General features: G+C 46.7%; 1 protein-coding gene across 2 annotated transcripts in view; it reads left to right on the forward strand.

Moving 5' to 3' along the window:
• xpot (exportin, tRNA (nuclear export receptor for tRNAs)) overlaps nt 1–12487 on the forward strand; it is a 31198-nt gene extending 18711 nt beyond the window's left edge. For both annotated transcript variants that reach the window (XM_056424950.1, XM_056424951.1), the window contains exons 22-25: nt 4374–4421; nt 8495–8566; nt 11059–11115; nt 11185–12487. In XM_056424950.1, coding sequence (XP_056280925.1) covers nt 4374–4421; nt 8495–8566; nt 11059–11115; nt 11185–11211 — 204 coding nt within the window. In that variant the 3' untranslated portion in view covers nt 11212–12487. The remainder of the gene's footprint in view (nt 1–4373; nt 4422–8494; nt 8567–11058; nt 11116–11184) is intronic.
• Nucleotides 12488–13233: the final 746 nt, after the last annotated feature.

Below are 13233 nucleotides of genomic sequence, written 5' to 3' on the forward strand. Positions count from 1 at the left end.
TAGTTAGTTAGTGTGTAGTGATGAGTTAGTGTGTAGTGATGGGTTAGTTAGTGTGTAGTGATGGGTTAGTTAGTGTGTAGTGATTGGTTAATTAGTGTGTAGTGATGGGTTAGTTAGTTAGTGTGTAGTGATGGGTTAATTAGTGTGTAGTGATGGGTTAGTTAGTTAGTGTTTAGTGATGGGTTAGTTAGTGTGTAGTGATGGGTTAGTTAGTGTGTAGTGATGGGTTAGTTAGTTAGTGTTTAGTGATGGGTTAGTTAGTGTGTAGTGGGTTAGTTAGTGTTTATTGATGGGTTAGTTAGTTAGTGTTTAGTGATGGGTTAGTTAGTTAGTGTGTAGTGATGTGTTAATAAGTTAGTTAGTGTGTAGTGATGGGTTAGTTAGTGTGTAGTGATTAGTTAGTGTGTAGTGATTGGTTAGTGTGTAGTGATGAGTTAGTTAGTGTGTAGTGATGAGTTAGTGTGTAGTGATGGGTTAGTTAGTGTGTAGTGATTGGTTAGTTAGTGATGGGTTAGTTAGTTAGTGTTTAGTGATGCGTTAGTTGGTTAGTGTATAGTGATGAGTTAGTTAGTGTGTAGTGATGAGTTAGTTAGTGTGTAGTGATGGGTTAGTTAGTGTGTAGTGATGGGTTAGTTAGTGTGTAGTGATTGGTTAATTAGTGTGTAGTGATGGGTTAGTTAGTTAGTGTGTAGTGATTGGTTAGTTAGTGTGTAGTGATGGGTTAGTTAGTGTGTAGTGATTGGTTAGTTAGTTAGTGTGTAGTGATGTGTTAGTTGGTGTTATTTAGTGTGAGTTAGTGTTAATTAGTTAGTGTTAGTGTGAAGTGATCGGTTAGTGTTAGTTAGTTAGTGTGCAGTGATGGGTTAGTTAGTGTGCAGTGATGGGTTAGTTAATTAGTGTGCAGTGATGGGTTAGTTAGTGTGTAGTGATGGGTTAGTGTTAGTTGGTGTTATTTAGTGTTAATTAGTTAGTGTTAGTGTGAAGTGATCGGTTACTGTTAGTTAGTTAGTGTGCAGTGATGGGTTAGTTAATTAGTGTGTGGTGATTGGTTAGTTAGTGTGCAGTGATGGGTTAGTTAGTTAGTGTGTAGTGATTGTTTAGTTAGTTAGTGTGTAGTGATGGGTTGGTTAGTGTGTAGTGATGGGTTGGTTAGTTAGTGTGTAGCGATGGGTTAGTTAGTTAGTGTGTAGTGATGAGTTAGTTAGTTAGTGTGTAGTGATGGGTTAGTTAGTTAGTGTGTAGTGATTGGTTAGTTAGTGTGTAGTGATGAGTTAGTTAGTTTTTGATTGATTGATTGATTGATATATTTATTTGTCGTTTGCCAGAGTACAGGTACAAAAGCATCGAAATTACAAGAAAGGGTGGATGAAAGATTACAGCATAACATGAGGGAAGAAGGCGAGAAAAAACACCAACCCCCCGACTATGCCCCGAGAGGGGTACAGTGTGGGAGCAGGAAAAACACCTTAGCACATAAGCACATACATTTTAGACATGACTTGCAACGAGTAGGAAGGGGGAGGAGGTAATCCAACAACTGGGTGATCTAAGCCCATCCATTGGGGCAGAAGGTAACCAGCACCGACAAGCAGCCAGCCGGCCCGGCGCCATCACAGCAGCGCCAGCCACAGCCCCGTCCGTCACACTGGGGTAAAAAGCAGGCGGCGTGGGATGGGGGGGGTAGTGAATGCAAATCAGTATTATTGAAAGTTCGTGTGCGTGTTCTGGTGTGTCGTCCTCCCCCAGGCCACAACAGACAGAGTTCTCAGTCCGCAAGATGGTCGTTGCCATGGAGATAGCCTTGAAAGGTCCTGGGAGAAAACAACCACAGGTGTCTGTGGATAGGGGGAAGGGAATGAGAGGTTCTCACTTCAGCGATCTTCAGGGAGTTGTTGTTCCAGTAACGGCCTTGGCCAAGGCCCGTTCTGGTTGAGGGAGCAGCAGATAAGATTGGGATTGTTTGGTCTTCCAGCAGCTACATCCAATTTGCGCACCTACTATTCCACCACTTTCCTCCCATTTTTCAAATCGATCCAATTTCGTCGGGCAGCCTTAGGGGCTTTTTAACGGCTGTCACCGTTTCCTTAATTTTCCGATAAACCAGGGCAACGCCAAATCCAAACAGCAGAAATCCTGTAATCATAGTTCGGAATAGGTAGATGTCATCTCGTCCTCCACGGAAAGGCGGCTAGGCACACGACACGTCCATCGTGTAACCAGCTGCAACGTCCCGGCAGGACGGGCAGGTTCCCAACCCAAGCTTCGTCGAGAAGCGGTGTCAGTGCGTTGAGAGACCAGTTGATCAGATGATCAGTTGATCGGTCCATGGTTTTTAGTTCGAAGAGCGATGAGGAGAGAGTCTCTCAAGTATAAAACAAGACAAGACATGACGAGAGAAGCCAAGCAGGGAAGGGAAGGTCATGGGGAGGAGAGGGAGAGAAAATGCGACCGCCTTCGAAGAGAGCCAAAGTGTGTAGTGATGAGTTAGTTAGTGTGTAGTGATGGGTTGGTTAGTTAGTGTTTAGTGAAGGGTTAGTTAGTGTGTAGTGATGGGTTAGTAAGTGTTTAGTGATGGGTTAGTTAGTGTGTAGTGATGGGTTAGTGTGTAGTGATGAGTTAGTTAGTTAGTGTTTAGTGATTTGTTAGTTAGTGTGTAGTGATGGGTTAGTTAGTTAGTGTTTAGTGATGGGTTAGTTATTTAGTGTGTAGTGATGAGTTAGTTAGTGTGTAGTGATTGGTTAGTTTGTGTGTAGTGATGTGTTAGTTAGTTTGTGTGTAGTGATGTGTTAGTAAGTTAGTGTGTAGTGATGAGTTAGTTAGTGTGTAGTGATGAGTTAGTTAGTGTGTAGTGATGGGTTAGTTAGTTAGTGTTTAGTGATGGGTTAGTTAGTGTGTAGTGATGGGTTAGTTAGTGTGTAGTGATGGGTTAGTTAGTGTTTAGTGATGGGTTAGTGTGTAGTGATTGGTTAGTTAGTGTGTAGTGATGGGTTAGTTAGTTAGTGTTTAGTGGGTTAGTTAGTGTTTAGTGATGGGTTAGTTAGTGTTTAGTGATGTTAGTTAGTGTGTAGTGATGGGTTAGTTAGTGTGTAGTGATGTGTTAGTTAGTGTGTAGTGATGAGTTAGTGTGTAGTGATGGGTTAGTTAGTGTTTGGTGATGGGTTAGTTAGTGTTTAGTGATGGGTTAGTCAGTGTGTATTGATGGTTTAGTTAGTGTGTAGTGATTGGTTAGTTAGTGTGTAGTGATGGGTTAGTTAGTGTTTAGTGATGGGTTAGTGTTTAGTGATGGGTTAGTTAGTTAGTGTTTAGTGATGGGTTAGTTAGTTAGTGTGTAGTGATGGGTTAGTTAGTGTGTAGTGATGAGTTAGTTAGTGTGTAGTGATGAGTTAGTGTGTAGTGATGGGTTAGTTAGTGTGTAGTGATGGGTTAGTTAGTGTGTAGTGATGAGTTAGTTAGTGTGTAGTGATGAGTTAGTTAGTGTGTAGTGATGGGTTAGTTAGTGTGTAGTGATTGGTTAATTAGTGTGTAGTGATGGGTTAGTTAGTGTGTAGTGATTGGTTAGTTAGTGTGTGTTTAGTGATGGGTTAGTTAGTGTTTAGTGATGGGTTAGTTAGTGTGTAGTGATGGGTTAGTGTGTAGTGATTGGTTAGTTAGTTAGTGTGTAGTGATGGGTTAGTGTTAGTTGGTGTTATTTAGTGTGAGTTAGTGTTAATTAGTTAGTGTTAGTGTGAAGTGATCGGTTAGTGTTAGTTAGTTAGTGTGCAGTGATGGGTTAGTTAATTAGTGTGGTGATTGGTTAGTTAGTGTGCAGTGATGGGTGAGTTAGTGTGTAGTGATTGGTTAGTTAGTGTGTAGTGATGGGTTGGTTAGTGTGTAGTGATGGGTTGGTTATTTAGTGTGTAGCGATGGGTTAGTTAGTTAGTGTGTAGTGATGAGTTAGTTAGTGTGTAGTGATGGGTTAGTTAGTTAGTGTGTAGTGATGGGTTAGTTAGTGTGTAGTGATTGGTTAATTAGTGTGTAGTGATGGGTTAGTTAGTTAGTGTGTAGTGATGGGTTAGTTAGTGTGTGCTTAGTGATGGGTTAGTTAGTGTTTAGTGATGGGTTAGTTAGTGTGTAGTGATGTGTTAGTTAGTTTGTGTGTAGTGATGTGTTAGTAAGTTAGTGTGTAGTGATGAGTTAGTTAGTGTGTAGTGATGAGTTAGTTAGTGTGTAGTGATGGGTTAGTTAGTGTTTAGTGATGGGTTAGTTAGTGTGTAGTGATGGGTTAGTTAGTGTGTAGTGATGTGTTAGTAATTTAGTTAGTGTGTAGTGATGAGTTAGTTAGTGTGTAGTGATGGGTTAGTGTTAGCGTTAACTCGGCTTCCTCTGTTTTTCAGACGCTGTCTGAAGTTTCTCTCACGCTGAAGATGATTCATCTCAAACGGGTAACAGCCTCATGGACTTATCATGACATCACATACATGACATCACATACATGACATACATGACATCACATACATGACATGACATCACATACATGACATCACATACATGACATCACATACATGACATACATGACATCACATACATGACATCACATACATGACATCACATGCACCTCTAGTGGGACCTCTAGTGGGACCTCTAGTAGGACCTCTAATGGTACCTCTAATGGGACCTCTAGTAGGACCTCTAGTAGGACCTCTAGTAGGACCTCTAGTGGGACCTCTAGTGGGACCTCTAGTGGGACCTCTAGTGGGACCTCTAGTGGGACCTCTAATGGTACCTCTAGTAGGACCTCTAGTGGGACCTCTAGTGGGACCTCTAGTGGGACCTCTAGTAGGACCTCTAGTGGGACCTTTAGTGGGACCTCGAGTGGTACCTCTAGTGGTACCTCTAGTGGGACCTCTAGTGGGACCTCTAGTGGGACCTCTAGTTGGACCTCTAATGGTACCTCTAGTGGGACATCTAGTAGGACTTCTAGTAGGACCTCTAGTGGGCTCTATATCTGATCCCTTCAGTCAGTGGAGTGGACTAGATCTCCTTCTGGTCTAAGCTGGATTAAGGATCACATCCAGACCAGCAGCCTGGTACCCCATACAGCAAATACACTAGTACTCTAGCAGATCCACTTATGTAGAGCAGGTCTATAGCTGGGGTCCAGGGTCCTAGTGGTCCAGGGTCCTAGTGGTCCAGGGTCCTCATGGTCCAGGTTCCTCGTGGTCCAGGGTCCTAGTGGTCCATGGTCCTAGTGGTCCAGGGTCCTCATGGTCCAGGGTCCTCGTGGTCCAGGGTCCTAGTGGTCCATGGTCCTAGTGGTCCAGGGTCCTTGTGGTCCAGGTACCTTGTGGTCCAGGGTCCTTGTGGTCCAGGTACCTTGTGGTCCAGTGTCCTAGTGGTCCAGGGTCCTCGTGGTCCAGGGTCCTCGTGGTCCAGGGTCCTAGTGGTCCAGGGTCCTAGTGGTCCAGGGTCCTAGTGGTCCAGGGTCCTCGTGGTCCAGGTACCTAGTGGTCCAGGTACCTAGTGGTCCAGGGTCCTCGTGGTCCAGGGTCCTCGTCCAGGTACCTAGTGGTCCAGGGTCCTCGTGGTCCAGGTACCTAGTGGTCCTGGGTCCTCGTGGTCCAGGGTCCTCGTCCAGGTACCTAGTGGTCCAGGGTCCTTGTGGTCCAAGGTCCTCGTGGTCCAGGGTCCTCGTGGTCCAGGGTCCTAGTGGTCCAAGGTCCTCGTGGTCCAGGTACCTAGTGGTCCAGGGTCCTCGTGGTCCAGGGTCCTAGTGGTCCAAGGTCCTCGTGGTCCAGGTACCTAGTGGTCCAAGGTCCTCGTGGTCCAGGGTCCTAGTGGTCCAAGGTCCTCATGGTCCAGGGTCCTAGTGGTCCAGGGTCCTAGTGGTCCAGGGTCCTAGTGGTCCAAGATCCTCGTGGTCCAGGGTCCTCGTGGTCCAGGATCCTAGTGGTCCAAGGTCCTCGTGGTCCAGGGTCCTCGTGGTCCAGGGTCCTCGTGGTCCAGGGTCCTAGTGGTCCATGGTCCTCGTGGTCCAGGGTCCTAGTGGTCCAAGGTCCTCGTGGTCCAGGGTCCTAGTGGTCCAGGGTCCTAGTGGTCCAGGGTCCTAGTGGTCCAAGATCCTAGTGGTCCAGGGTCCTCGTGGTCCAGGGTCCTAGTGGTCCAGGGTCCTAGTGGTCCAGGGTCCTAGTGGTCCAAGATCCTACTGGTCCAGGGTCCTAGTGGCCCAGGTACCTAGTGGTCCAGGGTCCTAGTGGTCCAGGTACCTAGTGGCCCAGGTACCTAGTGGTCCAGGGTCCTAGTGGTCCAGGTACCTAGTGGTCCAGGGTCCTAGTGGTCCATGGTCCTAGTGGTCCAGGTACCTAGTGGTCCAGGGTCCTAGTGGTCCAGGGTCCTAGTGGTCCAGGTACCTAGTGGTCCAGGGTCCTAGTGGTCCAGGGTCCTAGTGGTCCAGGGTCCTAGTGGTCCAGGGTCCTAGTGGTCCAGGGTCCTAGTGGTCCAGGTACCTAGTGGTCCAGGGTCCTAGTGGTCCAGGGTCCTAGTGGTCCAGGTACCTAGTGGTCCAGGGTCCTAGTGGTCCAGGGTCCTCGTGGTCCAGGGTCCTAGTGGTCCAGGTACCTAGTGGTCCAGGGTCCTCGTGGTCCAGGGTCCTAGTGGTCCAGGGTCCTCGTGGTCCAGGGTCCTCGTGGTCCAGGGTCCTCGTGGTCCAGGTACCTAGTGGTCCAGGGTCCTCGTGGTCCAGGGTCCTCGTGGTCCAGGTACCTAGTGGTCCAGGTTCCTAGTGGTCCAGGTTCCTAGTGGTCCAGGGTCCTAGTGGTCCAGGGTCCTAGTGGTCCAGGGTCCTCGTGGTCCAGGGTCCTCGTGGTCCAGGTACCTAGTGCTCCAGGGTCCTAGTGGTCCAGGGTCCTAGTGGTCCAGGTACCTAGTGGTCCAGGGTCCTAGTGGTCCAGGGTCCTAGTGGTCCAGGGTCCTCGTGGTCCAGGTACCTAGTGGTCCAGGGTCCTAGTGGTCCAGGGTCCTCGTGGTCCAGGTACCTAGTGGTCCAGGGTCCTAGTGGTCAGGGTCCTAGTGGTCCAGGGTCCTAGTGGTCCAGGGTCCTAGTGGTCCAGGGTCTCGTGGTCAGGGTCTAGTGGTCCAGGGTCCCTAGTGGTCAGGGTCCTAGTGGTCCAGGGTCCTAGTGGTCAGGGTCTAGTGGTCCAGGGTCCTAGTGGTCCAAGGTCCTCGTGGTCCAGAGACCGAGCGGTCCAGGGTCCTCGTGGTCCAGGGTCCTGTGGTCAGGGTCGTGGTCCAGGGTCTCGTGGTCCAGGGTCCTAGTGGTCCAGGGTCTCGTGGTCCAGGGTCCTCGTGGTCAGGGTCCTAGTGGTCCAGGGTCCTAGTGGTCCAGGGTCCTAGTGGTCCAGGGTCCTAGTGGTCCAGGGTCCTCGTGGTCCAGGGTCCTAGTGGTCCAGGTACCTAGTGGTCCAGGGTCCTAGTGGTCAGGTCTCGTGGTTCAGGTCTCGTGGTTCAGGTCTCGTGGTTCAGGTCTCGTGGTGGTCCAGGTCTCGTGGTCAGGGTCCTAGTGGTCCAGGGTCTCGTGGTCCAGGGTCCTAGTGGTCCAGGGTCTCGTGGTCCAGGGTCTCGTGGTCCAGGTACCTAGTGGTCAGGGTCCTAGTGGTCCAGGGTCTCGTGGTCCAGGGTCCTAGTGGTCCAGGGTCTAGTGGTCCAGGTCGTGGGTCCAGGTCTCGTGGTTCAGGTCTCGTGGTTCAGGTCTCGTGGTCCAGGGTCCTAGTGGTCCAGGGTCCTAGTGGTCCAGGTACCTAGTGGTCCAGGGTCCTAGTGGTCCAGGGTCCTAGTGGTCCAGGGTCCTAGTGGTCCAGGTACCTAATGGTCCAGGGTCCTAGTGGTCCAGGGTCCTAGTGGTCCAGGTACCTAGTGGTCCAGGGTCCTCGTGGTCCAGGGTCCTCGTGGTCCAGGGTCCTCGTGGTCCAGGTACCTAGTGGTCCAGGGTCCTCGTGGTCCAGGTACCTAGTGGTCCAGGGTCCTAGTGGTCCAGGGTCCTAGTGGTCCAGGGTCCTCGTGGTCTCGTGGTCCAGGGTCCTAGTGGTCAGGGTCCTCGTGGTCCAGGGTCTCGTGGTCCAGGGTCCTAGTGGTCCAGGGTCGTGGTCCAGGTCCTAGTGGTCCAGGGTCCTAGTGGTCCAGGGTCCTAGTGGTCCAGGGTCCTAGTGGTCCAGGGTCCTCGTGGTCCAGGGTCCTCGTGGTCCAGGGTCCTCGTGGTCCAGGGTCCTAGTGGTCCAGGTACCTAGTGGTCCAGGGTCCTAGTGGTCCAGGGTCCTCGTGGTCCAGGGTCCTCGTGGTCCAGGGTCCTAGTGGTCCAGGGTCCTAGTGGTCCAGGGTCCTCGTGGTCCAGGGTCCTCGTGGTCCAGGGTCCTCGTGGTCCAGGGTCCTAGTGGTCCCGTGGTCTAGCCTCCCAGGTAGAGGTGCTACCTGAGTGTTGCTCCATGAGTTTGATGAGTTTCTTCTTCTCTGGTTTCTCTCTCAGGGGCCGGAGTTCATCCACTTCCTGCAGCAGGAGTATCTCCCGTCGCTGCAGGTGTCGCCAGAGATCTCTCAGGTGAGTCCCACACTCTGATGTCTTTATATGTGTGTATATATATATATTTATATATATATGTATATATATATTTATGTATATATATATTTATGTACATATATATTTATGTACATATATATATGTATGTATGTATATATATGTATATATTTATGTACATGTATGTATATATATATGTATGTGTGTATATATATATATCTATATACTTATATATATGTATACATATATATGTATATGTATACATATATATGTATATATATACATATATATGTGTGTATATATGTATATATATCCATATATATGTGTGTATATATGTATATACAGGACTGTCTCAGAAAATTAGAATATTGTGATAAAGTTCTTTATTTTCTGTAATGCAATTAAAAAAACAAAAATGTCATGCATTCTGGATTCATTACAAATCAACTGAAATATTGCAAGCCTTTTATTCTTTTAATATTGCTGATTATGGCTTACAGCTTAAGAAAACTCAAATATCCTATCTCTAAATATTAGAATATCATGAAAAAGTATACTAGTAGGGTATTAAACAAATCACTTGAATCGTCTAATTAACTCGAAACACCTGGAAACACATTTTCAAATGTTTGATTTTGTTTTGCTGTTATAAATCTTTTTTTTTACTTGGTCTGAGGAAATATTAAAATTTTATGAGATAGGATTTTAGAGTTTTCTTAAGCTGTAAGCCATAATCAGCAATATTAAAAGAATAAAAGGCTTGCAATATTTCAGTTGATTTGTAATGAATCCAGAATGCATGACATTTCTGTTTTTTTAATTGCATTACAGAAAATAAAGAACTTTATCACAATATTCTAATTTTCGGAGACAGTCCTGTATATACATATATATATGTGTATATGTATATATATATGTGTATATGTATATACACATATATATGTATATATATACATATATATGTGTGTATATGTATATATACATATATATGTGTGTATATGTATATATACATATATATGTGTGTATATATATGTATATATATATTCATATATATGTGTGTGTATATATATATGCATATATATATTTATGTGTATAGATAGATAGATAGATAGATAGATGTATACTTTATTGATCCCGCAAGCGGGAAATTACAGGCAGATCCAGGAAGATTACAGCATAACACGAGGGAAGAGAGGAGAAAATAAAAAAACAACCCCCAGAATATGCCCCTAGAGGGGTACAGTGTGGGAGCAGAAAAAAGCACATACATCTAAACAAGACGTGCAATGTGGAGGAAGGGGGGAGGGGAGGTAAGCCAAAGACTGGGTGGTCAAGCTCAGCCGTAGGGGGGCAGAAGGTAACCAGCGTAGACAGGCAGCCATCCGGCAGCCCGTTAGAGCGCCAGTAGACCACACTGGGGGCATAAAGCAGGCGAAGGCGTGGGATGGGGGTGAGGGTAGTGAATGCATATCAGTGTGTGTGTGGAAGTTCGTGTGTGAGTGGCCTGGTAAGTCGTCCTCCCCCAGGCCACAACAGACAGAGTTCTCAGTCCGCAAGATGGTCGTTGCCATGGAGATAGCCTTGAAATGTCCTGGGGATACAACAACCACAGGTGTCTGTGGATAGGGGGAAGGGAATGAGAGAGGTTCTCACTTCAGCGATCTTCAGGGGAGTTGTTGTTCCAGTAACGGCCTTGGCCAAGGCCCGTTCTGGTTGAGGGAGCCGAAAGCAGATAAGATTGGGATTGTTTGCTTCTTCCAGCAGCTACATCCAATTTGCGCACCTACTATTCCACCACTTTCCTCCCATTTCCCAATAGGATTTCAAATCGATCCAATTTCGTCGGGCAGCCTTAGGGGGCTTTTAACGGCTGTCACCGTTTCCTTAATTTTCCGATAAGCCAGGGCAACGCCAAATCCAAACAGCAGAAATCCTGTAATCATAGTTCCGAATAGGTAGATGTCATCTACGTCCTCCACGGAAAGGGCTGCTAGGCACACGACACGTCCATCGTGTAACCAGTTGCAACGTCCCGGCAGGACGGGCAGGTTCCCCCGAACCCAAGCTTCTCGTCGAGAAGACGGTGTCAATTTCGTTGAGAGACCAGTTGATCAGATGATCAGTTGATCGGTCCATAGTTTTAGTTCGAAGAGCAATGAGGAGAGAGTCTCTCAAGTATATGACAGACAAGACATGACGATAGGAGCCAAGCAGGGAAGGGAAGGTCATGGGGAGGAGAGGGAGAGAAAAATGTGACCGCCTTCGGAGAGAGCCAATATATATGTGTGTATATATATATGTATATATATATTCATTTATATGTATATATATTCATATATATGTGTGTATATATATATGTATATTTATATGTATATATATTCATATATATGTGTATATATATATTTATATGTATATTCATATATATGTGTGTATATGTATATATTTATATGTATATATATTCATATGTGTGTATATATATATATATACACGGTGATGACTCCCTGTGCTGCGTTCAGGAGCTGGCTCAGGTGCTCCAGCAGCCGGACCTCAAGGTGCTGAAGAGCTACATGAAGGTACGCCTCCACCAGCGAGCTCACCGATTGGCTCTCGGCTCGTTTAACCGACCTATTGATCTTCTGCAGGCGTTCTTTCAGCGAGCCCGGCTGTAGCCACAGGAAGTGGAGGTACACAGGAAGTGGCCGCACACGCCGCTAACAACACAACAGAGACGTAGCGTAGGAGCTGCTTTACACTGACCAGTGAACGCATCACGATGTCTGTCCGGCGCTCGGTGGACCGAAGACGAGCTGGCGAGGAGCGAAGAGGGAACCGGGTTCTGCTAACAGCAAATCCGACCCACACGGGCCGGGAAACCGGTCAGAACCGGTTTCTTCTGCTCAATGTGGCTTTGATTTCAAGTTTGAAGTGAAACGTCTTAAAACTACTTAAAGACTCCTTGTTACGCTCACCTTTCAGCCCTTATGGTGCGTTCAAAGACCCGATGGAGACGCTCACCTTTCAGCCCTTATGGTGCGTTCAAAGACCCGATGGAGACGCTCACCTTTCAGCCCTTATGTTGTGTTCAAAGACCCGATTGAGACGCTTACCTTTCAGCCCTTATGGTGCGTTCAAAGACCCGATGGAGACGCTCACCTTTCAGCCCTTACGGTGCTGACCCGATGGAGACGCTCACCTTTCAGCCCTTACGGTGCTGACCCGATGGAGACGCTCACCTTTCAGCCCTTACGGTGCTGACCCGATGGAGACGCTCACCTTTCAGCCCTTACGGTGCTGACCCGATGGAGACGCTCACCTTTCAGCCCTTTCGTGTTGTGTTCAAAGACCTGATGGACTGACCGTATATTTTTAATCTCAGATGTATATAAGATGTTGAAAGTGTAAATAAGTCTGAGGTTTACTTTTTAATTCTTCATTCCTCATGAAGATGAAGATGGAATCATCGCTGCCAGAAAATTAAGAAACAAATCCAAGTACTCATGAAGATGACCTCATCGATGTACTCATGAAGATGACCTCATCGATGTACTCATGAAGATGACCTCATCGATGTACTCATGAAGATGACCTCATCGATGTACTCATGAAGATGACCTCATCGATGAGGTCATCCTTGGTTCAGTGTGATTTGACGTGTGAACCGTAAAGTGCTAAATTTACACGAATTATACGAAACTCCTGACTGATTTTTAGTTTTCATGCTTTGATCTCATTCTGGCGCCTCGTGAGTATTTATTCATGTTGTATTCAGTATCTCATCATTTGTTTTGTTTTAAATGTTAAATTTGATTTGGGAGATTTTAAGTTGAGTTTTCTCGGCTTCCATCAAAACTGAATTTGTGTTTGGAAGCGATTTATTCTTTGTTAATAACGAACTAACTTGTAAAAAGTCCCGAAAACACAAGAATAAAACAAAGTTAAAATCTCGCTGTCGACTTTATCAAATCACTTGTTGGGACTATTTTCAGCGGCGGATTTAGGTGATATTTTTGACGTGAATAAAAATGTAGAATATCACAAACCCCCTTTGGGGTTAGCGTAGCTTATGTTAAGAATATAAAAATACATACATAGTCCCCCATGCCCCTCACTTTGCATTAAGGCCCCGAAGCACCAAACCTTGTGTCCTTCTATGACTCGATTCCGTTTTCGGGCTCTGACCAGAGAGAACAGCTCATACGCATGCTCACCCACATGTTTTGGAACATACTGTCATTGCTGGATAAGAAGCACAGATACTGTAGGAACAAACACTTCTGGACCTCGGCCAGAAGATGACACATCCACACAGGGAAGATAATCAGGAACTCTGTGCAACCCTTGGCGCTGACCTCACCCTGACCGCTCAGTCGTAGAATTGAGATTTAAATAAGAGCCGTACCTGTCACCGTCAAAGAATTTGTTTATGAAAGCAACAGATAGTTTCAATGCCTTTTAGTTTCTATTATATTAAAGAAACTGCACAGCTCCTGCTTTAGATGGAGAACAACATACACACACACTGATTATGATGATGGCGAGAAGATCGTGAGCCCAGAGGGTGGGACCACCCTGAGCTCCATCAGAAGGTGTTCAAAGTCTAAACCAGGAACACCTCCATCTGTTTTAACCAACCAGTGCTGCTGTCGTGAGCCCAGAGGGTGGGACCACCCTGAGCTCCACCCTGATCTCCA

The sequence above is a fragment of the Pseudoliparis swirei genome, chromosome 10 (genome assembly GCF_029220125.1).
Source record: "Pseudoliparis swirei isolate HS2019 ecotype Mariana Trench chromosome 10, NWPU_hadal_v1, whole genome shotgun sequence".
Lineage (NCBI taxonomy): Eukaryota > Metazoa > Chordata > Actinopteri > Perciformes > Liparidae > Pseudoliparis > Pseudoliparis swirei.